The sequence below is a fragment of the Pholis gunnellus genome, assembly GCF_910591455.1.
Source record: "Pholis gunnellus genome assembly, chromosome: 7".
NCBI lineage: Eukaryota > Metazoa > Chordata > Actinopteri > Perciformes > Pholidae > Pholis > Pholis gunnellus.
Window position 1 is genome coordinate 21,068,114 of NC_136533.1, and position 26,551 is coordinate 21,094,664.

The following is a 26,551-nucleotide window of genomic DNA, read 5'->3' on the forward strand; positions in this document are numbered from 1 at the left end:
CACACAGTGATTAGGCTTATTCCCCCCTGGCCACTTTCAAGCTTTCAATTAAGATTCTAAACACAAATATACTCTGCATTTATTACTCTCATCCCTGCTAACGAGCTAAAAAAGAGGTGTGTGTGTGTGTCTTTCCAGCTTTCCGTGTGCTTATTGGAGGAAACGGTAATTCCCCATTTTCCTCTGAAACTCCTGAGCGATGATTCCAAGGCCAGAGCGATGATGTGTGCGCCTCTCCTGTTTGAATATTAATTAAAGTCTCATTACGTATGATAATACCAGACTTACATGTCGGCCACTCGTTACGGCCGAGTGCTCTCCAGATGACACTGAACGTCCTGTGTTGGTGTGCGTTCTTCGTGTTTACGAACAACAACAATACGTCTGACCGAGCGCACTTGAACGCGATGTTTAAGCTTCCACCTGCTCCCTGCTGTTTGGAGCACAGTCGTCTAATCACAGAGGTCTCGTGGCTTAATAATCAATCATGTCAGTTGTGATGAAGCTTCACTGATGGATTCAAACGCTGTGCTTTAGGGGCTCTGAGGTGCCACAATAGGCACGGCTTAACAACCAATCATCCAACAGTCAAATCAGACAGCGATACGAGCTCTCAGACGACGAGAGAGCTTTTTAACAAAGCCCCGGCTGAACCACCATACTTCAGCCACTTATTTAGATATAAAAACCAAATACACTTGAAATGATTCATTGCACCGCAGTTCTCCGCTGCATTTGTCAACCCGCAATAGATAAAGAAGGTACAATCATTTATCCAGATATGATTCTCACACCATCTGTACTCTCTGCTGTAAAGTTAAGCACTGGTGTGTCCTCAAATCACAGCTATAAAATATTATCAGAACAAAAGTGTTTTTAATTGTCAAAACTTCATCTATTTTTTGTTTTTCTTTGGTCTATTTTTGATATATTGTTTATATCTTGTGCTTATAGAAACCTATAAGCACCGCACAGCGAGGTCTGATAAAGATGTGACCAAATGTGTGTCTTAAACATTTAAACAACCAATAACCAGAGTGAGTAAGGGGTGGTGGTGGTGGTGGTGGTGGTGGTGGTGGTGGTGGTGGTGGTGGTGGTGGTGGTGGTGGTGGTGGTGGTGGTGGTGGTGGTGGTGGTGGTGGTGGTGGTGGTGGTGGTGGTGGTGGTGTGTGTGTGTGTGTGTGTGTGTGTGTGTGTGTGTGTGTGTGTGTGTGTGTGTGTGTGTGTGTGTGTGTGTGTGTGTGTGTGTGTGTGTGTGTGTGTGTGTGTGTGTGTGTGTGTGTAACTGAGAAGGTTTTTGGCTTCTACAGGACAGAGCGCTCCAGCTTCCCACTGTTATGTAATCTGACAGGGAAAATCCAAGCTGCTATACACACACACACACACACACACAGAGAGACACATACTCTTTCCAAGACACACATGCACTTTTGCCCCACACAAACATGCTCAATTTGTGCTTCCTTTCATTACACACACAAACTGCTTATCACCATATGCTGCCCGTGTCTGCCAATAGTGTTACTGTGTGTGTGTGTGTGTGTGAGAGAGAGAGAGAGATTCCACTGAAAGTATTCATTACTGGACAATATGAGATGTGCAAACAAGGAATGTAGCCATTATTGAAGGAGTTGCACGAGTGCTCGAGAGCCTCCTTTCTGTATTAAGCCCTATGAAGTCTGCTACACATCTTCTACATCTCGTATGTCTGTGGCATTTACATCTATAAGATCGCATCCCGTGTATTTAAAATCTTTTTCTTTTAACCACAGGGTGTGAACTTTATTGTTTGTCATCCCTTCTTTTACAAACCTGTCACACCAGTACAGTGCTGTATGTTATACCTGCATCTATAGTCTACATGAATGGCTCTATATATGTTGCCTGATCCGACACACCGCTCTGATTTGGTGGACTGGCATCTGTGTAGGATGGAGAATCTAGTTATTGACGCTTAAAACAACATTGATGTACCTTACTACCACACGGATGTGACACAAAGAAAAGGGCACGCAAGAGACCAAGACACTAAAGTGAAACGGAAACTTTATTTTGCACTCGCGTTATGTTTTGTGTTTCTGTGGAATTAAAGTTGCAGACTGGAAATGACGTAGACGCGTTGACCACAGATTAGCCTCCGACAGCAGACTGAAATGAAGGGGTCAAAAGCAGGCTGTTTCAGTGGAGCGCGTTGCCTGAGGTTCGTCTGTTTGAAAGGACGATAGCTCTACTTCCCATCTTCATTCAGCTGCGTGTAAAAAGGCTCACCGTGAATAAACAAATGATGAAAATATTAACAATTACCACACAGAGAGAGTGATAGAACGAGAGAGGCAAAATGGAAGATGAGAGGAGGGAGGGAGAATGTGTGTGGGTGTTGGGTACTCGCGGGACCACAGCACTGCAGCATTCTTTCTGTGTGTGTGTGTGTGTGTGTGTGTGTGTGTGTGTGTGTGTGTGTGTGTGTGTGTGTGTGAGAGAGAGGGTGAGTAAAGGTGGGGGCACTCTTGGGACCCCTCCAGCACTGCAGCAGGTTGTGTGTGTGTGCACGAGTGTGTGTTTGTCTATTCTCCAGCCCCCACACTACCAATGGGTCAATCTCCCCCCCCCCCCCCTTCGCATCAACCCCCCCACCCCTGGTTGCCATGGAAACACACCTTGAGCGAGCCCCCCAGAGAGGTGCATACTCCTCCTCCTTCCGTCCACTGCTCTCTTCTTTGCTGCACTCCTTCTTTCTCCCAACGCCTCTGTTGCTCTCCCTCCGTCCACCCCATCAACCCTCACTCCACCCCTCTCTCTGCAGTCCTCCTTTCTCTCTCTCTCTCTCTCTCTCTCTCTCCCTCCCTCCCTCCTTCTCTCTCTCTTTCTCTTGCTACCTCTCCCTTGCTGTCCTCGCCATCAATCGCCTGGCTTGCTTTACGGCCTCTAAGTCACAAGGGACCCCAACGCGCACACTCTTTCTACGGCTCTTTCACGTGCACACACGCAACCTCACATAGTTTGGAGATGGAGGGGGTTGGCATGAGCAGGGAAGGGCAGTAATGGGGGGTAGACACCCGAGGGACCCGCAGCAGCCCGCACAGACACAGGGAGAGGAAGGAAGGGTGAGAGGTTGGGGCTTGTGGGGGGCCAGGCACCCAAAGGAGTGACCCAGCCAAGACTGGAAGGGTTAAGAGGTGTGTGTGTGTGTGTGTGTGTGTGTGTGTGTGTGTGGTGTGAAAACACCTTCGGGATCCGTCCCCCAACATAAACCAAGGAGCTCATTTATGTTGTGCTGCATGTTGCAGGGGTCTGTGATGAGGCCAGCATGAATGTGTTTTGTGTGTGTGCGTGTGTGTGTGTGTGTGTGTGTGTGTGTGTGTATTGGTGTGATGAGGATGATGCCACCTGGTCTCTCTCCTCTGGTCAATTAGCAGAGAGAGAGAGGAGGGTAACTAGAGAGAATGAGACAGAGGGCGAGCATGAGCAATGAGGTGTGTGTTTGTAGGTGTGTGTTTGTAGGTGTGTGTGTGTGTGTGTGTGACAGTATTGATAGTGGAATCGTAATGAGTCTGACAGCTGTATGGACTTTTCCCTGTCTGTGTGTGTCCCCTCCCTCCTTCCTGCCCTCTGTCTATTCACACACATTCCATCCTGTCCTCACATTGTTCGTTTCCTCTTTTCCTCCAATATTTTCTCTCTTAGAGGTGAAACCTCATTAGTTATTCAACAGATGCACAGCAGCAACTCACCAATTACCTGTGTGTGTGTGTGTGTGTTTGTGTTTGTGTTTGTGCGTAGCAGCTGGAATTTTGGGGGCAGTTTCTCTTAAAAAAAGCAGTCTCTCTTGCTCTTTCTCAGTCTGCCTCCATCTCTGATACGTTGTTTGAAAGGTGTTACTTGTTTGCTCCCCACTGTGAACATGATAACGCTACATGAAATGTTCATGTTCATAATTACAGGCAAGAATCTGATAAAGGTGAGCGCTTAGAAGTTGAGTACTATTCTGCCATGGTCAGGTGGACCTGTCCATCACAATACCGGATCGTGTTGCCTTGGTGTGCTTTAAAAAGCATAAAAAGTTCATTTCTGTTAACAAACTCAGAGTCCTAACCTTCACCCTGCCTCGTTCTCTTTCTCTCTCTCATCCCTCTCTCCCCTGTGTTCTCTGTCCCAGCTTAGGCCTCCTAGGGTTTTGTGTGTGTGTGTGCGTGTGTGTGCGTGTGTGTGCATGTGTGTGTGTGTGTGCGTGTGCACATGTGCGTATGCGGGTGGATCAAATGCACTCTGTGAGACAAAGCGTAACGGCAGGATGCTCTACGACTCTATCATCTCACTATGGGTCGCACACACACACACACACAGACTGGGTCTCAGAGGGGGACAGCATACAGAGACCGCGGTCCCCACACACACTGATCAAAACAATGTATTTGTCAGAAAAGAGAAGTCTTTCATGGGACACACACGCACACACACAGAGGCATTGGAGGCCTCTCCCCATGCCCTTGTTCTGGACAGCCCAATTATCTCTCTGCACCTCACTGTTTTCCCTTCAATTCTCTCTCTCTCTCTCTCTCTCTCTCTCTCTCTCTCTCTCTCTCTCTCTTTCTTATCCTCTCTCAATGTAGTTTTTGTCTTTTTTCATCTGTAGCCACTTTTTTCTTTCATCCAATAATTGATTGACTGTTAAATCACTTTCAAAGTCTCATTTGAAATGCTGACGGCGTCAGTGATGTCGTCTAGAAAAAATAAAAAATAAAAAATAAAAAATAAATTAAAATATATATATATATATATACACACACACACAACGGCATTTTTTGGTTTGTGCCGATGAAATGTTAAGGTTAGTTACTGAAATTATCAACAGAACACCAATCAAAAACAATTCTTTCTTTATTTATTATTATATTTTTCGCTTTTGATATAGAGATATCTATAGATATTTGTAGATAATGACTAAAATATCTGACTCCACTGTCATCATGAGATGAGTATGAGTAAAGTATAACAACATATCCTGATTACGTTTGTGGGATTAAGAACATTGCTGGAGTTGTGTTAATAGAAGCCAGTCACAACCACATCTCTATACATGCCATACGTGTGCAGTTTGGCATTTGGTAATTGCACCTAGAATACCTGCAGTAACTACAGTGGTCTGATACAGTGTGTGTACAGTGAGGATGTCACAATCTGTGGGTAATAGGCACATCACTGTGTACATGTAACGGTAGCCCATCTTTGACCACTTCCTCTGATCCTGGTGGCGTGGGAAGAGTGCGAGGCAACTTCTGAAGAGAGCGTTATACCCCTACTGAGGGCAAGGAGCTTTAAAGGTGCCTTCTACACAGACCCCCAACACACACACACAAACATAGGATCAGCGAGATCACTGAAGCGTATCGGCAACACTTTCTTATTCACCCTCTGTCTGTAACTCTGCCTTTTGTATCTCTGTCTTTTGCTTCTGTTCGGTTGAAACGATCTCTTTTGAAGAAAATTCAGTGTCGAATAAAAGTATACTTTCACCAAGATGAGGAATACTTGCATGATAATTCAAATATGAAACATGACAATTAATTAAACTGGTAGTGCTGTACACTCCTCTCTCCCTCCCTCTCTCTCTCTCTCTCTCTCTCTCTCCCTCTCTCTCTCCCTCTCTCCCCCCCCTCCCCCCCTCTCTGTGTCTCACTCCATGTGACTCTCTCCTGCTGTTTCAATCTCCTAGTAAATGATAATGAACCTCTATCTGTCCCAGTATGTCTCGGACACACTGGCGCCCCACACAACCTAGGAGCCTTTGAGGTTTGTGTGTGTGGACAGGGGATGTTTGGGGACCGGGACCATGGAGCATACCATCTCATCCATATAAACCCATGTGGCACCCAACACACACACACACACACACACTGCCCCACAGCTATTGAGACGGGATTAGGGCACCCTTGTGTCGGCCTTTGAGGCAGAGAGAGATAGGAATCTTTGTGTGTGTGTGTGTGTATAAGTCAGTATGGGTGTCATGGATGTATGATTGAAGACGTTATTAACCCCACGATCCCCTGCAGCTCTGCAGCTGAAGTTCTGCAGACTGTGTGTGTGTGTGAGTACGCACACGAGATGTGTAAGGGGAAAAAGGGAAAAAGTGACTGAGGGTGTTCTCCATGAATTGTCTATGTGTATCTTTAAATCACAGTATGTGTGTGTGTTAGTGTGTGTGAAGACACCATCTGATGCCTCCGGGCCTTCCAGTCCTGTGGTGTGCATGTGTGTGTGTGGTCCCACACGATGTGTCTGTGTGTGTGTGTGTGACTGGGGTATTGGTCCTGTATGGTACAATGGTGATAAGGACAACTAGCAGGAGACCTGATCGTCAGGGGTGCCAGTGTGTGTGTGTGTGTGTGTGTATGTGTTTATGACACCCACTTTTCATCTGGCCTTTCACCATGGGTGCTGTGATGTCACTGACACCTTCTTAAAATAGACACAGACACACACAAACATAATCCAAGTGAGAATAACTAGGAAGGATGGAGGCTTGGGGACAGTCTCTTGTGTGTTTGTGACAAATATAAACCTGAAGTGTTCCGTGTAAACTCATTCATCTAACTGTATACGCCGTCTCAGCAGTTCATGCAAATGGGTCAGTGACGAGCCCAGTGATCACTGTCAACTGCATCTGAATAAGAGATTGTGGGAGGTGTGTCCACCTTAAATGACAGTCTGATAAGAGCACAGGTGTATGGACGGAGAGACGCGGTAGTAAGGAGACATTCAGAGACGTGAGCACAGTCTGTGTGTGAGGAGAGGTAACACGGGGTGAGGGGTTTGAATCGGAGCCCACACAAATTAATCTGCAAGTGATGGACCAAGAGGGGCGTTAAGGGGACATGGAGGGAGGAATGGGCAAAGTGAGGGATGGACGAGCGACTGCAGTGGGCGAAGGCAGATAACGAGGACGGAGGGAGCGAAGGAAGGATGGCCATAGGAAGGGTAGATCATCCACAGCCCCGGTGGGGAGGACAGGCAATTACCAACTGGGGCAGATATGGCGCTGGGATTGGTGTGTGTGAGTGTTGGGGGGGGGGGGGTGAAAAGGAGAGCGTGCAGCAAGGGTGGACAACTTAACTGATCTGGAGCTGAACCTTAAATCGTATAGTTTTTCAATTTAAATGAAAAATGTTTGAGATTATTATTATTAGTAGTAGTATTGACTCGTTTGCTGTTTAATGTAGCTTTTTTTAGTCTACACTAATACAATTTGTGGCACTGCTTAAATGATGTATATTTAATTCTAGTTGGTAATAGAATATGACCGATTGGAATATCACTTCCATTGATATTCCAGTTATTGCTGTGTGGTTTACATGTGCATTTCTTCTTGTCTGACCATTTCTGTATGTGCAGACATCTGCCCTGAGCGTTGTATGAATATTCCAAAATGTTGTCATATGTTCCTGTTTTCGTGTTGCTTAACCCAACCTACATATGCGTGTCTGTCTCCTATTTGCAGAGGAGGGCATCAATCACGAATGCAAGCTGTGTAACCAGATGTTTGATTCACCTGCCAAGCTGCTTTGCCACCTGATAGAGCACAGCTTCGAAGGCATGGGAGGTACCTTCAAGTGTCCCGTCTGCTTCACAGGTGAGAGACACACACACACACACACACACACTTTCACCGTCAAGGACAGTAGCACAGAAAACCACTGCTCACTTGTGTCCGATCTGCTTTGCATTTAAAAATGGACACAGAAACATGGAGATGCATACTGCACACATAAGCATAACGTTAGTGCAGATTAATTCACAATATACACAGCAGGGACACACACTCTAGTGTACCGCAAGAAACTATTAATAATACTTCTAATAATAAGGGTCATTCCTGTGGCCGAGTGCTCTGGAATCCTTTAAAGTTAAGTAAACCGATGCGCAAAAGACCGTAGAAGCCAAAGTAAGAGGATAAATGTATCGTGCGTCCGCTCTATTTTGGGGTTACTGTGGTGAAGATCCCGTCAAAACAAGAGGATGAAATAACGGCACACTTAGATAGATGGGATCATCAGGGTCAATGTACAGTTAGCGTGCCATCATGAAAATCTAAATAACCACTGTTTTTCTATTGTTTTATTCCTGATGTATAGTCTTTTCCTCCTCTCACCAATTTGGTTTTCTTCTCTTATTCTGCCAGTTTATTTTGCGAGGCGATAAAAAGTATCGCAAGCGAGAGTTCAAGCACAAAAACGGTCTCCATGGCACTCCACCGCTGTAAAATCTCTTTTAACGCAGTAAACGCCTCAACATTTCCCTTAACTAATGAACGTTTTCCATGCGACATCCTAAAGTAACTCCCTCAATAAGGAGTTTACACCTTGAGTGTCATTCTTAACAGCACTGTCTATCACCAATAAAATGACTATAGACCAGGGGTCCCCAAACTTTTTCCTGTGAGGGCCACATCACTGAACATATCGTTTGACCTAGGGCCCGATTATGGGGGGGGGTGCTACGCGCAGGTGAGCGACTGTTGCATCGTGCGCGCGGATCGGGGCGGAACACCGCCGTGCGCGATACAGAGAGCAGGGGAATTGAAAACGCGCGACCATGTAGTGACAGGCATGACATGCCGGTGTGTAAATAAATTAAGCACAAGTACTCGTCCTTCAAGCTCCCATCTCTCATCTCTCGGCTCTTCTACTTCTTCTACTCTTCTACTTCTACAGGGTGCGCGCATGACAGCTCTCATCTCGTTCGCCCCCTGGTGGTTGGCTGATTCAGGAAGCGTTTGATTTGATATGTAGCAGAGCACGTATTTTAAACGTCAATATCGCAGACGATCATGCTCATTTAATCGTGGCAGCCAAAATCGTGATCGCAATTAAAATTCGATTAATTGTGCAGCCTGAAAAAAAATCATAATGCGTCTCTGGTATTGTTCAGGGGGCCGGACCAAATGTGGAGGCGGGCCGCATCCGGCCCGCGGGCCGTAGTTTGGCGACCACTGCTATAGACAGTCGTACCCTAATCATAATGTGAATATTGTAGAACTCTTTTGCTTTGTGATTTATTTGCGCTGTGTGTTCCAGTCACAGATAAATATGAAGCCAAATGTGTTTTAACCAGCCAGGATTGTACGTTCCCTATTAAAGCAGACCACCACCACCACACATTCTCTAAACAGCAAACTGTTCACGTCTTGTCACTTATTTTAGTCAAAAAACAAACAAACATATGAGTTCATTATTGCAGTTGGAAGCCAGGTGTGCACTTAAATCAGCTCCAGTACTTGTTGTGGCACAGTAAAGCTCTCTCTGGGTTGCCTGCATCATGATACATAGAGTAAATGGCTGTTTTTTTTGGGTTAACAGTGAGATCATGTGAGGAACATTCATCATTTTCTAACATTTCTAACTGAGGGAGTAACATTCCAGCAGGGGGCTGCAGTTAAAGACATAGACACAGAACTCTGCATGTGCAAACGTCCATGCAGTATTACCTCCAAACATGCCAAATATGAAGTAGCCTGTGTCTTTGAAATCCACTGGAGGACCCAAAGAAAATGCTGGATGAGCAAATTAGGCCTGTGGTTCGGTGTATTTTACCAGAAACTAAGACTGCACCTTCCCTCCCTCCCTCCCCTCTCTTGACTCTCTTTCCCCATCCTCTCTCTCTCTGCCCTCCCTCTTTCTCCCCTTCACCGTCTCTCCCCTCCCTCAGTTGTTGAGTTTGTCTTGTGTTGTGTGCCTCCCCCCCCCCTCCCCTCCCCTCCCCCAGGTACACAGCAACGCTTTAACTCTATTCCTTGGTGGCTTATGAATTAGTAAGATGGGCACCACTCCTATGGGGAGGCTTAATAATTCAACACATACACACTCACAGTGAAAACCCAAAGTTTACTGAAACAAAGGGGGGAGAAAGAAAGAGAAAAAAGTGTATGAGACAACACTGAAGCGGAAGTTAAAAAAAGAGGAGATAATTTATTGATAAATATCACAAGGTCTGCTGAGGATAGCTCTTCCTGTCTTCTCTCCTTCTTTCTCGTGCTCTCTCTCCTTTCCAGGCAGCCATTCATTTGCTTTAGTTGTGCGTGTTTGTGGGTTTAATTGTACTGAAAACTCAGTTGTCATTTGCTTCCTCCTCTGCTGGTACAGTATCCAGTAGATAGTGTAGCACTAATCGGTGCGGTGTTCTTCCGCTTGTAAACAGTAAATCGGTACATTGGATCTTGAGACATAGCTGGGTTGATTGCAATGATTCCTGATCAGTAATACAAAGCTACATGTACTGTAGTCTGTATCCCAACACCTTCAACTATCTTTCACTCACTGACCCGGGATCAGTTTTCTCCAAAGCTTGCACTTTCCATTCAACCATTCAAAACTCGCAGACAATCCAATTTGAAACAACTGTAAATTGTATTACCTTGAGTTTGACACCATATACTAGTGACACGCCGACAACAATGGAGATCCAGCTGTTACATCTTAACTCAGAAGTCCCCTTCAGTGGTAATAAGCATTGGCCTATTGACTAATAAACACTGTGTAACGTGTTGCCGTACGTGTCTTCCTCTCCCAGTGTTTGTGCAGGCCAACAAGCTCCAGCAGCACATTTTTGCCGTCCACGGCCAGGAAGACAAGATCTACGACTGTTCCCAGTGTCCGCAGAAGTTCTTCTTTCAGACAGAACTACAGGTAGGTCCCCGTAACGCTGACCCTGTGTTGGCCTTGACATGACTCTCTGTGTGTGTGTGTGTGTGTGTGTTTTTTAGTTCTTGTCTGGCATAAATTAGGAAATGCTTGTGTGCAGGTACTGATCTCATGCTGTAGTAAGTAGACTGTGTGCCCGAGGAGACTCACTGTGTCAGAGAAAGTGTGGTTAATATTCTAAACCTTCCCTTCTTTCGAGGCTTCCACCCGTCCCTCAATATGCAGTAACCTTCTCCGGTGCCTCCTTCCATACCTCCCAGCTACTGTGCATCATTCTTACAGAATCCCGCTATTTACTGTTCATCTGTATTCCTCCCTCCGCCCTCTCTCCGTTCCTCTGTCCCCCTCTTTCCATCTCTCCTCAGGAGGCCTGGGCAGGGTTCTGGCAAGCCTCATGCCATTAGGGTCCAGGCACATTTGTGTGTGTGCGTATGAAAGAGAAGAGAGGGTATAAGTCACCCAAGAGTAGGTCCTGGGCCAGCTGTGGCCAGGTCTGTGATGATGTAAACCTTCCTGTCCTCCTCCATTTCTTCTCCGCCTCATCTCTTGTTTCCCTTTTTGGCACCAGTCTGTAGGTCAAACAGCAGCGCTGTGAAAGGTGAAATCTGTGAACTTTCATCAGGACCAGAGGTGTTCACTAAAAGCAGTTGTTCTGGAAGAGTGTGTGAAAAGCCTGCAGTTTATTGAAGAATATACAACTGCTTGCATTGCATTGAAGATAATTTACTGGCACTGTCATTAGCCAAGTACTGAGAGTATCACCAGTGATACATTTTGTGGTACATAAAATGCTTAATAATTGATTACTAAAAAAAACTTTAGCTAAAATCAAAACAAGCTACAGTCTATCTTTAAGTGGAGTCTGCCAAAGCACCTCAACCATCATCGTGTTTTGAGAGGCAGAACAGATTGTGCTTGGTGTAATGTTTTAGTGTTGAACCTGCACCTCTGTTTGTTTGCATCACGCAGAGTACAAGCAAACTGAGTTGTCCCAGGATCACTAACGTCACAATAGAAGCACACATCACCTCATAGCTTCGCTCTGGCCCGGCTCTGGGTGACCCCCCCGCGGGGTTCCTGCATCCCTGCCTCTAGGCTCCTGAATTTGTTCCGCATCTCCGGGTGTCTGATTAATCACCAGCCTCCTTCCTGACCGTCTTCCTCTGATACACGCCGCAGGTTCATGGTTACTCACCGGTTAGAAACCCTACACTCGCACACATCTGCTCCTAGCCCTCTACCTATTGCCCTTGAGTAACCTCCCGCTGCTATCACCCAGGCCACTGTGCACCTTATGCTGACCAGTGAACAGCGAAACGACTGAAACAGAGCCTGGATGGCGACAAAATCACATTACTGACATTCTATCATAACATTTCGGGATGAGTTGTGCATGAGAACGGGCTACGAACCTCAAGTTCCTGTCTTCTGATCCATTTTTAGCCATCCATCAGCCCCCCCCCCCCCCATCTTTATACTATATTTCCTCATCCCCGCTAAAACCGGCATCAGTGGGGGCTCCACTGCTGTCTGACAGCTCCCTTGTCTTTACCACCTGGCTCTGCATCCTGTTTCTCATGCACACAATCAAGCTGGTGTCTCTACAAAGAGTGAACTTTTCTTTAAAGGGTACAAAGATTCATAAGTGCGCATATACTTACTATAGGTGATTGGGTAACGCATTGGAACAGTGGAGACATTCATCAGATTATTGATATGAATACATGAAGTTACATTCAATACACACATACAGTTTCCTACCACAGCAGCCAGTAACATCAATGCCTTATGAACTGTGCTGTGTTCGACTGGTACATGATACGAAGAGTGGTCGGTGTGCATGCTGTTGGTGACAGAGATTTAGACAAAGAAAGTCAGAAAAAGACCCCCCAAAAAAAGACCTTCTACCAGGGAATATTTTAATTTACAAAAGCCTACCCCCCCCACACACACACACACACACACACACACACACACACACACACACACACACACCCACACACACAGACACACAAAGTGGCAGTGATGTAGGGCCGGAGGTGGTGGGCATATGGCTGGCCAGTCCATTTAACAGCAGGGTGGCTGCTGGACCCTGTCGGTTAATGTCCACACACAGGCACCACTCACACCTCACACACTCACACTCACCTCCACACACCTCTACACACACACACACACACACACACACACACACACACACCATCCCAGATGACTCCTCTCCTGGTGTCTGACCAGGTCACAACATCTTTATGGACTGATGAATTGTTGGATTGTAATCATCAATTGGATAAATCTGTTGTGACCTTTGGATTTAACAGAAACTTGGCTACATTTCTCACACTACCGACCTAAATTGGTTGGTTTGGTCTGCTTTTATTTTTTCTATACCAAAAAACATTGCACAGTAGTATTAATAATAAAAACCTTTTTATAGAGCACTTCTCATACAAGAGACGGAGCACAAAGTGCTTTCCAATAAAAATGCAACACATTCAATCAAGGGTAGATTGACCATAAATGCTAAAGTTTATAAGTGAAATTTAAAACCGGGACAATTCATAACAATAATAGAAAATAGAGAATGAATAATAGTAATTAGCTGACATTAGAATGCCAGACTTTGGCTATGTTTCTTAAATGATAAAAAGTGGTCACCTTCTTTATATGTGAAGTCAAATGTAACTGAATGTAAAACGATGCCCAGACAGGTTACTTCAGATTCAAACCCGGGAGCTTGCTACCTATAGTTCAAACTAATTGTATCAGAGTGGAGTCACAAGGAGACAGACTACACTTAAAGAAAAGAAAGAAAGGAAATTAACAATTCTATTTTTCTATTTTTTTTATCTTCTGATGGGGATTCACCTGTTGTCAATGCAAATCAGTGTTATCTTTATACGCTTGGCTCTGTCTTATGTCAAGCTAGTGTGAGTTAAAAGGTCTAAAATCTGTATACAGCTTTACTAACAGAGTTATTCTCCTCACATATTACCTCAGCTGAGTTTGGTCAGGTCAGTTTAATTCTGTTGTTTTCATTCCAGCTAAGTCGAGCTCAGTTCAACTTCCTTTCTCCCCCAGCTCCTTGTACTTCTTCCTCTTTGGCTACTGCACTCCGGCTATATCCATCTTGTTACACTTTGGTCATGGCCCAAGTGTGTGTGTGTGTGTGTGTGTGTGTGTGTGTGTGTGTGTGTGTGTGTGTGTGTGTGTGTGTGTGTGTGTGTGTGTGTGTGTGTGTGTGTGTGTGTGTGTGTGTGTGTGTGTGTGTGTGTGTGTGTGTGTGAGAGAGAGAAAACTTGCAGCCCGAACCCGACCTGACACAGCTCCATTGCCCCATGGGAGGGCTCTCTAAGTGGGCTAGACAGAAAGGCTGACTGGGGAGATGGAGAGCTACAACCATGGAGGTTAATGCCACTGCTAGCTGTTATTGTGTGTGTGTTTGCGTGTGTGTGTGTGCATGCATCTGCCAGAGAAAGTGGAATGGGGTAATTTGTGTGTGTTTTAATGAGGTACCGATGGATGAAGAAGGCCGGTTGGCCAGCGAGAAAAGGCTTTGGCCTCTTTCAACCCCTCTGAGGGGCCGTATGATGTCAAGCTCAGTCTCTCTCTCTCTCTCTCTCTCTCTCTCTCTCTCTCTCTCTCTCTCTCTCTCTCTCTCTCTCTCTCTCTCTCTCTCTCTCTCTCTCTCTCTCTCTCTCTTTCTCTCTCTCTCACACACCCGAGGGTACCTGCTGCATGGACACGTCGCTGCATCATCCTCTCTCCTTCCTCATTGCACTCTCTCTGTCCCTCTTTCCGTCTCCGTCGCTCCCTGTGCATACAAAGACCTTTGCTTTCGCTCCACCACTCTCTCAATCGCTTGCTTTCACCTCTCTGTCCACCTCTTGCACCTGCATACCACAACTTTCACTCTCTCTCTCTCTCTCTCCTCCTGTCTCTCTCCCCTCCTCTCTTTCTGTCTTCCTCCCTCTCTCTGACTCCCCCCGTGCGTCCCAAAAGAACCAGCCCCTATGCATATTTTAGCCCCTCTCCTCTCTTCCTCTCTTCTGTGCCTCTCCCCAGTGCCCCATAAATAGTGCAGACGTAAGCTGGTAAATAAGAGATGTTTTGGTGTGTGTGTGTGTGTGTGTGTAAATAAGAAATGCCGTGGCCCTGATCAGTGAGGTCCTTCTGGATCTCTCTCTGTCTTTACTCCCAGTATCCCAAACACACAGGACTTTTCTCATTCTCTCTGTTTAAGATTCTTTCTTTAAATTAGCATGACTGTAGAAACTGCTTTTGTATCGATGATTTCAAAAAAATGTCAGTTTTTCCACCACCAGCAAAACAATTGTTTTTGCATTCATACAATATTTTTAAGTATACTCGAGTGTAACCAGTACCCAAATATCTACGGCATGTACTTTTTTTTTTTAATGATCTTTGGAGACTGTGTATCCCTCTTGTTGAAGTATACCTAGTCTGAAATAGTCATCCAGCTGTACATCAGCTCCTACTCTCTCCCACGTTACATTCCCTGACAGACTTCTTGATCTTCACATTCGTTTTAGGCCTCTAGGGGGTGCTATACTGCAGCTTCTGCCCTCAATGCCTCCTCCGCTCCCTCGCTCCATTCATCACTCTTCAGCACTCCTCCCCGATCATCCCCCTTTTTTTCCCCTCTGCCTGTTGTGCTACAGCATTTCCTTTAGCACTAGTGAATATTTAAACACCGCTGGATGAGTGGATTGCAGGTCAGATGTATAAATGGACGGATGTGGGGGGGGGCCCTATCGTTTTGTTTGCGTGTTGATTCCCTCCACCGAATCTTCCGCCTTTCCCCGTGTCCCAGCGGTTTTGACTATTTTGAGGGTTGTGCGTGTACACGACCGCAGAGACGAGCGGGGGACCTGTTCCCTCGTAGACACGCTCCAAAGAACATGTAGTGTACAAAACAGGATGGCTGGAAAACTGGGAAAGGAAGAAGGAGGCATACAGAGAGGGACGGACGAATCAACAGATCGACAGAAAGACATACAGTATTTTACATTTTCAGCACAGTTGGAGCACTTCCCAACATCGGAGCTACTATATCAGTGACATGATATTAATTTGTATGCAGCCAGTATGGGGGCAACTTCTCAGCAGTTACTGTATGTTGCCTATACCTGGAAAATGAAAGGAATATTTAAAGTTTTCCCCTCAGAGCTAAAGTAATGAATACAATCTTTATTTTGGTAGTTAATGCTCAGCAGAGAATAACTTGGCAGACTGTTCAATACCTGCGGTTGGGATCAGGGCAGAGTGCGCGCGTGTGTGTGTGTGTGTGTGTGTGTGTGTGAAACGAGCTGTGTTTAGCAGTCTGTCTGTGAATAATGTTGTCTTTGTCTGAATCTCACTGTCTCCCTCTAACTGAATTATGGAAAGGTGTGGATGTGGCTGAACTGGCAATGGGGTGTATCTGTGTGTGTGTGTGTGTGTGTGTGTGTGTGTGTGTGTGTGTGTGAGAGAGAGAGAGTGTATGTGTGTGTGTTCTCCAGTGTCTCTGAATGTTGCTGTCAGTTGTGAGTGTTGTGTCAAGCCATAGTGTGTACTCTCTGATCCTCGGCTCCCTTGGTGTGTGTGCTTCTCCGTGTGTGTGTGTGTGTGTATGAATTTGATCCGTAGATCCCTGTGGTGTTCCAGGGGAGCGTACTCAGCTGCCCCACTGCTCACTGGGAGACTCTGTGTTATTAGAATGGGGACCTGGGACACACAAAGACAGACACACACACACACACACACTCTTGCCTCCCAGAATCCCTGGGCTTGAAGGTATTTGCAGCAGGGGAAAGAGAGACAGAAACAAAAGGAGATTCAAAGAGAGTGGTAGAGAGACAAACCGGGAGAGACTGCATGCCAGACAGCTAGCCCTACCTGATTCAACTACTGCTACCACCACAGCACCACAGCTACTGCTGTTTCAAGTCTTTCTCTCTCCACTTATTTTACAGATCACTATTAAAACAACCATAGTTTTGGAAGTAGTAAAGTAAGTTCAGTAGAGCTAATGCAACCAAATCAACATTAGTGTGTCCTTTAATGTAACTGCCCTTAATCTTGGCGGACTCCTTTTTTCCCCCTCTGACCACCTAAGGAAACATTGCATAGAAATTGTGTCCACGGGTGTTAACACTGCAGAGGTTTTTGTAGTTTTCTTTGCTCCACACTGTGAATGCAAAGCTCACTCTGTTGATGCTGGATTTAAACACAAGAAAGGAAATCTCAGTGTAGGACCAGTTAATCATCTGGAAATATTGTATTTGTATGCACGTGTACACGTAGGTGGGCTTGCATTTATGCTTTGAGGAACTCGCCGTCAGAAGATGGTAAAAAGGGCACACACAGTGGTTCTCAGTGAGGGGAAAAAATCTGGCAAAAAGAAGTTACTTATGCTTTGATATAAAGCGGAGGAACAAACAGACGGACGCAGAGAGACAAAGACGAGGCAGAGCGAGATGAACAGAGGTAGGGACGGGTACAAAGGAATAACGCTCTGTGAGCCAGCACCTGGAGGGTTTCTAACAGCTTGGACCATGTTCCTGTCATTTGGTTTGTGTGTGTGTGTGTGTGTGACAGGTGAACAGAGGTAATGTGTCACAGAACAGGACAGACTCTGCGTGGCTTGTTGTTCTATCGGCTCTGCCAAAATACACTCGTACACACACAAACACACTGCATGTCATCACAATCAACAGCTGGAAAAACCCAAGTCCCTCATTATAATAACGATAAAACAGAGTAAACGTTGGTCTATCTGTGTCTACAGTTGGTTTGTACGTTTTCTCTTCGTTCCCTCTGACTTGTTTAGTCTGATTAGTTTCTCTCGCTCTTTTTTGCACATCTGGGTCAAATTAATTCTGTCTCTGTTTCATTCTGATATTGAAGCCCGTCACTAGAAACATGCCATGTATTAGTTAGAAACTGAATGTGTCAAAAATGTAGTAATTTGATATTAGTGTTGGTATACATTTTCTGACAGTTGCACAGATACAGTACATTAATCCAGCAAGTAAATCAAGGTACTTTTTTTACACTGAAGTTTAATATTTCCCCTGTTCCCAGATCCCTTAACATGGAGTCTATTGTTTCTTAGAATATAGTGAAAACTATCAATAAGCATTTTTACAGGGCCCAAATATTAAAACAGTGTCTTTTCTCTGATCAACAGTCCATTCATTCATTTTACTATCATACAAGACTTAATAATATAACAGCAAATATTCACAATTTACAATATTCACAATATTTGGCATTCTTTTCTGAAGACAATACAACAAATGACTATTGTATTATCAAGTTGTCGTCATAGTTGTAAGTAATCGATTAATTGACTAATTGTTTCAGCAGTCTATGGCTTTTAACCAAAAATGAAAAGCAAATATTTTGGTATTTAAGATAAACTTCTAAAAAAATGTATTCACTTCTGTGAAGTATCCAATCAATACTGCTTCTGTTGAATCTTGTAATGATGAAAGTGAATGACACACACACTATTGTTTAGCTGGCACGTATTGGCACAATACGTGCACACACACACACACGTACTGTACTGTACTGTGTCTCTGCTCTTCCTCTCTCTATTCCTCCCTCACTCCACATAGCAAGCCGACCCATTCTTCTTTCTTCCTTCACTCGTCCATCTTTATGTCAATGCTCTCTCTCTGTTTTCCATTCTGCCCTTCTGCCAGTTTAGGGTGCATGGTAATAACAAATAAAAAATAAAAAGCTGGCCCCCTGGGGACTCATGGGGATTGGGCGTGTGTAGCAATATGACAGTGACACGGAAAGCCGGCACGCTCTGCTGAATTGTGAGCTCATGTGTGTGTTGGATGGATCATGTCCGTGCATTTATTTGTACATCTGTAACCTTTAAATGCATTTCTCATTTATGTCTGCCTGACATTTTGCATTGCCCAGTGTTGGTGTGTGTGTGTGTGTGTGTGTGTGTGTGTGTGTGTGTGTGTGTGTGTGTGTGTGTGTGTGTGTGTGTGTGTGTGTGTGTGTGTGTGTGTGTGTGTGTGTGTGTGTGTGTGTGTGTGTGTGTGTGTGTGTGTGTGTGTGTGTGTGTGTGTCCCCTTACACGCATATAAATTCAGTGTCCTGCCTGTATTTTTATGTGTGTGTTTTTGGATGCTTGTGTATACGTTTGTCTGTCTCGTCACCCATGTCTGCAGGCTCCGGTCCTCATCTGGCACTCAGCTTCACAGTCTACAAGGACCTTATTCCTCAGCCCTGAGAGTAGTGTGTGCGTGTGTGTGTGTGTATGTTTGAGGGAGAGAGAGTGGGAGGGATCATTTTTGAGCATACCCACATTTCTCTCTATAGTGGTGTGACTCAAACGTGTCATGTGATGCTCAGGAATGATCCGTTATCTGTGCTGGAGGTGAGGTCACTTCCTATTTTGTGTAACGGCTTCCAACGGGGATCTCTCACCTCTGCTGTGAATCTCGTGCAGATCCTTTGACGTTGTGGTTGTGTGTGTGTGTGAGTGCGCATGTGCGCCCTTCATGCTGCGAGTGTATTTTGGGTTGTGTTTACTGGTCCAAACCTGGCTGTTTGGGCCAGGAGCAACAGGAGAGGGGAAGTCCCCCGGGAGAAAAGAAAGGGAGGGAGCTCAACAAACAGGACATGGTCAGAGAGGTCACCCTGGGTGCGGAGACGGAGGAGAGAAGGGGATGAAAGACGTTTTGGATGGATCATTTGAAATTATGGGACAGCGTTAGATTTACAATATAGGAAGAAGAGAGACAGAGGGATGATGAGGAGAGATGGGGCCAAAGACAGGGAGGGGAGCAGGGAATACGTGTCGGCGGGATGTTAAGGGCAGGGGGTGCGTTTATTTTCGATCTGCTCCCGTGGCAGCATCCTGTCCTGGACGGGTGGGGCTAAAGACAAGCCAGGGAGCAGAGGAAGAGGGCTAAGACAGCCCATCTGCTAGTCCCAGACACACACACACTCACACACACACACAGTCACGCTCATTCTGTTGGAAGAGTGTCAATTCTGAGCTATAAATACACTGAACCCAAAGAAGACCACAAGGCGACGAAGGTGATTTTTCATTTGGTGTTAAAAACAGCAGTGGAGATGGGGCACACGTACAACATTTGGACTGCCTCCAATCACCCCCACATACACACACATTTGACACTAATTCACGAACTGACAGACTCGCTGATACATGGAGGTAGCTCACACACACACACACACACACACACACGGCATTGTTCCAAAAGCAATGCTTCCTCTTCCTGTGTCTATTAGATACTTGGCACCTCCATTTCAAAGTGTAGTTTTCACATCGGGACAGAACAAGCAAAGCGTTTGTGTGTGTGTTTCTGAGTTGAAGTTGCAGGGAGAAAGTTATTTCGCCGTCCTACTGGCTCGGCCCCCAAACGAGGTCATCGCCACGCGTGTCCGTGGCGAACGTCTGATCGTTCTCGTTTTCGTTCGTTTTGCTGCAATCTGATGTTTAAAGGTGGGTGTTCTCGGTTCAGTCGAGATACCGGTGCGTTTCTGCTGTACACAGGAAGCTGACCAGGCACGACGCCGATCATGTACGTGCACACGTGTTAAAGGCGACAGCCCTCTGAAACACAACCATCAGCATCACAAGGCAGTAGATAGCAGAGAGGAGCAGGACAAGGCAGATTACATTTTCTCTTATCTCTTTCTCTCGGTTTCCTCTTTCGCACCCTTCTTCCCTTCCCCGTGAGACCGTGTGTGTGTGTGTGTGTGTGTTTACTATTGTGTATTTCTTGTCTTTGCAAATGCTTTATTGGCATCGTGTGTGCATCCATGTGCTCTTAGCTGCGAGCGAGTCTGTGAATGCATTTGTGTGTGTGTGTGTGTGTGTGTGTGTGTGTGTGTGTGTGTGTGTGTGTGTGTGTGTGTGTGTGTGTGTGTGTGTGTGTGTGTGTGTGTGTGTGTGTGTGTGTGTGTGTCGGGTTTGTGCGTGGGTAATGCGACAGGGCCATATTTCCCCTGAGCCCAGGGCTCTGCAGGCTTTAGCCTCGCTCTCTCTAAGCAGTTTAGGAAAAACAATGACAGGCCTCTGTATTGACTGGTCTGGGCTGGCTGTTCTCGCTACAGCAAACACACCCTCTGCTGTGAAAAGAACAGTCGAAAATATGGTGGAATAAAGTCCAAACCAGGGTTCCTGGTGGGGGGACGTGGGGTTTTACAAAACAACGCAATCCAAGTTGACTACCCTGAACTGGAAGAGGCTGTTCGAACAGAAATAAAAAAAAAAAACACTTTCTATTTGAATAGATGACAAACTATAAAGCAGAATCCAAAACATCAATTATTATTATATTATACGGCATGCAGCTCATATGTAAACTCTCACGTATTGTTTGAGGCCTCTCTTACCTCAGCTGAAGAGAGAAGTTGGCCTTCATGTCACATTTGAATAACGAGCCTTTCGGTTGTTGTTGACTCTTAACGCAAATTCCTTCACACTTGCTTCATCTGTTTCACATTAAGACACTTCCAGAAGGTCGAGGGACATTAACTCCCCTTTGCTTTGCTGGAAGGCTTTTATTGTGAAACTTCTGCAGGTGTGCAGTCTCATCAAAGGCAGCTTCGCTTGAGAATTGGCCGCACTCATCACCGGCCTAGAACCCTGGTAAACAGTAAATATAGAAAACAAGCCAGTCTACTCCTCCTTCTGTCACCCATTTTTCTCTCTCTAGAATATATCAATTACTCTGCTGTAGAGCAGATGTCACACTGTGACACACAAACACACACACACACACACACACACACACTTCTCATTGATTGCCCTGCTCCATAATCAATACCAAGCTCCCAACAACATAGTAAATGAAGAGAAGTAACTGGGAGGTGTGTGTGTGTGTGCGTGTGCATGCGTGCGTGTGTGTCATATGAAGTGTGTAGCATGACCGGCTGTCACACATCCGTCCATTACATTCCTCTCTCATCTCAATCCCTCTCTCCCTCTCTCTCCCTCTCCTCTGGGCTATTTACAGCAGGCCACTGCAGCGCTGCAAGCTCCTCCAGGGAGTCACCGTGGCCTCCCTCCCTCCTTCCATCCCTCCCTACTCTTCTTGTGTCCCTTCTTTCCATCCCTCGCTCCGTCTACAAATCAATACGGCAGCAGCAGAACCCGAAGAACCTGAGGGAACACACACACACACACACGCTCTCTCCCTCTTCTCTCTAGTTCTTTCCTCCCTACTTCCCTTTCTCCTTGTTGTAATCCGTCTACTACTGGATCACTGTTTATCTCCATTCACACGTCCAATGCCCATGACCTCGATGGTCATACATGAGGCAAAGGTGCAATGACAAAAGGCAGACATGGATGTGCAGGAAACGGGACAGATGCACTGGACAACATGTTGCCCTCTCCTCTTGTGTAGAACACGGTCACATAAAGAGGAATGAGCCTGACCTCTTCTGGCCATCAGAGGAACTGCAGCCAGTTGGAGCGGAGAGGCCGAGGACGGGAGAAAGCAATGGAGGGAGAGGCAGCAGACAGAAAGAGAGACAGAGAGAGAGAGAGAGGATGGGTTTTTTATCATAATGGGGTCAGTGGCTCCCAATGAGATCTGCTTCCTCACTGGAGAGGCCTCTACACAAACACACACACACACACACACGTGTATACAGAAACAGACACTTGTTTTTCACTGTCCCGTTCATTATTTTTCTCATTTGCTCACCCATTTCTTTGAAACCCCTCTACTCTATGTGTCACTGAGAGTTTGTGTGTGTGTGTGTGTGTGTGTGTGTGAGTGTGTGTGTGTAGGACATTAATTCCCTTTGCTTTCCCCTGGATGCGATAGCTTGGCCTCTAAAGCCGTGTACGGCATACTCTCTCTCTCTCTCTTTCTATAGCTCACTCACACACACACACACACACACAGATGCACACCACGGGGCTCAACGAAACATGCACAGCAAGATAAGGGCCATAGAATGACAAATAAGTATTTATCAACCCCAAACCACGTATAATCCTTCACATTTCTGTCCCCATCCACCCCTCCCCTCCCCGCCTCTCCTCCTTTTTTTCTATTCTCCCATCCGCTGTTCTTTTTTTTCTGTAGTGAGGCCTATCTGTGAGAGAGAGAGAGCGATTAATCTGAGAAAGCTGCTTTTAGTGGTGGTGGGGGGGGGGGGCGTTGATTGGGAAGATCTCACTGGGAATTGTGTGTGTGTGTGTGTGTGTGTGTGTGTGTGTGTGTGTGTGTGTGTAAGTGAGAGTGTGTACTGTATGTGTTAAGAAGAAGGGATGATAGGGAAAGATTTCAGAGGGAATTTGTGTGTGTGTGTGTGTGTGTGTGTGAGAGAGAGGGGGGGGAGGTTTCATAGGGAGAAAGCCGAACAGTCTGGGGAAAATGAGGAGAGAGCAGGAGGAAAACATCCATGTGGAAATTTATCTGACACACAGACACACACACACACACACAGACAAATTCCCAGAGAAATCTTTCCAATCATCTCCCTATCTCTAGCGCACACACACATACACAGACAGTATCTCCCCAGCTTTAGATGTGATCCTAGCCAAGTTCCAAACCAGCAAATCCAGATTATCATGAGTTCAGTTCCCCATTGTAGCTGATATGGGACAGCCACAGAGGACTCTGTGTGTGCGTGTGTGTGTGTGTGTGTGCGCGCTGGAGCAAACATACTTGTTTTTGCATTTAACATTCCCAACACAGGGAGAAGCCTGCAGGCCTGTTAGCATGTCTACCTTTCAGTCATGACATTTAACATAGTATTGGTTGTGTGTGTGTGTGTGAAGTATGTTGTGTACTTGACCGTGTTGGGGCCTATACCTCAGTTATTTACACATGCATATCCATCTCAGTTCCTCCACTCTAGTTGTTTTTACCCAGAGATCGCTGCATCGGTCTCCCTTTGTGCTCTCGCTGCTGTTGTGAATTTAAATTTAGAAAAAAAAGGTGGTGTTTTTTTTTTTTGGTATTGTGATTATGTATTGATGTGTAGTGCGCTGATGCCTTTGGAGAGATGCGAGTGTAGGCGTCTCCGCGGTATGGAGACGGTCTCTGTAAAATATTAATCACAATATCAAAAGACACAAGGGTTTCACAGATCTGAATAAACAAATCGAGGCTCCGGGTTCCCACAGATTAGAAATAAAACAAAAACAGAACAAATACTATATGAGCTGTAATGGTTTGGTCCGGACCAAAACCAGGTGCTGTTAGATTAGCCGTTAGATTAGACTAGGGGCGTTGTTTGGCTGTGTCAATATGTGCAAAAGTATAAACCACGGGGGTCTGTTTTCTCTCACAGAACGCATGGCAAATTTCAAAATGTTCAAATCTGTTTCATTTCCCCCTATTTCTCATAATATTTAGCGTGAGCAGCAACACCTCAGTGCTCTACCCACGAGTTTATGTTTTGCCTCGTCCGCTGGTCTTGTTTTGTCCTCTTTTCTTCCCCTCGGTTCTCTTCCCCTTCTTTCTCCAGACTATGTTTAAAGCGAGGAGGCCTCGCTGTCTGTGCTGTGGGAGGCGGTTGTGTTTCTGTTCCCTTCTGTTCTATTATTGGGTGGGGGTGCAAGTGGAAAGCACTGTGCTCACGTAGCCCATTATTTCTCTCATCATGTGTTCTCACGTTTTCTCTCTCTCCCTCCCTCTCCCTCTCTCCCTGCAGAACCACACACTGAGTCAGCACGCGCAGTGAGACCGAGGCCCGGCAGGATCTCTCGACTCAGCCGGGGCCCCCGACCCGGAGCCGGCGGGGGACTCCCATCTCCACATCACAGCCAATCAAAGTGTCATTTGCTACTCACATGTAAAACTCTAACGATCGCGCCACTGGGCGCGGCTATTAGGAGCAGCGGGGGAAAGGAATATTAATGGGATATGCTATTAAATAAAGAAAGGAGAAAGTGGGTGAGAGAAACGGTAAGAGCTAGATGAAGGAAAGAGAAGAGTGAGAAAAGGTATTGTACGTGCAGTATTTTTTATTGTCCCTGCCAACCCCCCACCCACCCACCCACCCCCACCAGCTTCTTCCTCCTCCCCCTTCTTTCCTCTCCTCCCAACCATCACTCCCTGGGTCAGGCATTTTATTTTTTTTAACAAATAGAAAAGGACAAAAAGCAAGAAAACACGCTTTTGTTTTGGGATTTTTTTAATAGATTGTAGGAAAAAGGCTTCACTTTCTCGTCCCCTTCATAGGTGCCAATTTCTTTGATTTTTCTTTCTGCCATATGCGCTTATTTTTGTTTAAATTTTCTGTACCTTTCATTTCTCGCCGTAAGTAGGTACTTGTGCTGTGTTGTGATTGTTTGTTTGCCAGTCGTAATATTCCTGAGTCCCCCCCCCCCCCCCCCCCCCAACTCTCCTTTTTATGATTATTGTTATATATATTTTTCTTTTTTGTAATTACTATCAAAAAAAGTCTCATCAAACAAAATAAAGTGCAGAAAACCATACAGATGTTTCTTTTTTTGGGGGACTGGGTTTTCCAGTCTCTATGGGGCCTATAATGGTTATTGTAAAAATGAATATCATCGATTTCAGTGCGTCTGGTCAATGACTGCTTTTTAAATGTGAATTAACCAGATTGCAATAATCTAGTACAGACAAAAAAGATAAAACAAATAAAGAAAGGACAAATAAAGAATTCCTGTGTGATGTGCATTCATTCAAAAGAACTACATGTGAGCTTGCATGCATACAGTGTCATTAGTAACTATATCTGTGCAAACCTAATGACACCTACCTCCAAACCTGAAGGGTTGAATGTGTGAGTGAGGGCGTAGGGGACAGTATTCAGATAAATGTCATTTTAAATGATACCATTATAGACAAACACATTTTCATTGTGATCAACAACTCTCATGTGTGTTCTATCAGTACCAGGTGTGATGTTGTACAGATGTGGCTTTGGTATAGTTTGACTTTGAATTGACTTTGAGCTTCGTCACTTTTGACCCCATGAGTCGTGATAAACGTGACACACAACGATTTATGAACTTAAAATTGTTTATATTATTCTTGTTTCTAGTAAGTCTTAAAATGTCCTCGTAAATACGTGATTGCAAACATGTTATGCTCTCTATCCTAATAAAAATATGATTAGATTACATTTTGGATTTTTAAGGATTATGAAACAATACACGCATCTTGTCTTTTAAAAAAGAAAATGACAGCGTGAGTGAATTTACTTTCTGTGATCCAAAACAGCTTTCCGGGTAAAGCACACTGACAGCATGAGGCATCCACTCCATTTGTTCGTGGTTCTGGTGATTCCTGCATGCTGCATGTGCTGACATCGTTACGCATTATGAGACTTCCTTCTTTGATTATTGGAAGTCTGAGTGAGAACACATCACACACTCCAGCACAGTGGAAGTCCTCGTATCCACTCTGTTCAGTGTAAATGTCACTGCCGTGAGGGGAGTCGGGAAAACTGGAGTCCAAGAGAAATCCGGGAGATTGATTCGATAACATCACAGTGACGGGTCACTTTCAGATTCCCACTTAAAGGTGAGACTTTACAGGCAAGCTTCAAGGCACAAATACTGTAGAGGTGAAAATGTAACATTGTCACTCCCCACACTGTAAAACCAAAGGGATTCAGTGACGGGGACGACGTTAATGTCGACCGATTCACACAGCGCCGTATGAAGAATACTGATGGCATGACACAGTACAGATTCAACAATTGTTGGCACACTTCTCCCATCTCTGTTGAACACAAAGCACAGACTGTCATTATACCCAGGGACCACGTCCACAAAGATAACTGTGGCATTGATCACACTTTGCCATAATCATCTCGGTATGGACCCACTGATAAAGGGACACATCATGCCTGTT

General features: G+C 45.4%; 1 protein-coding gene across 1 annotated transcript in view; it reads left to right on the top strand.

The window, feature by feature from the left end:
• znf423 (zinc finger protein 423) overlaps window positions 1-24,975 on the top strand; it is a 130,069-nt gene extending 105,094 nt beyond the window's left edge. Inside the window, exons 19-21 of the mRNA XM_079163174.1 lie at window positions 7,496-7,627; window positions 10,564-10,679; window positions 24,375-24,975. Of these exons, the coding sequence (XP_079019300.1) occupies window positions 7,496-7,627; window positions 10,564-10,679; window positions 24,375-24,404 (278 nt within the window). The 3' untranslated portion in view covers window positions 24,405-24,975. The remainder of the gene's footprint in view (window positions 1-7,495; window positions 7,628-10,563; window positions 10,680-24,374) is intronic.
• The last annotated feature ends 1,576 nt before the right edge of the window (window positions 24,976-26,551 follow it).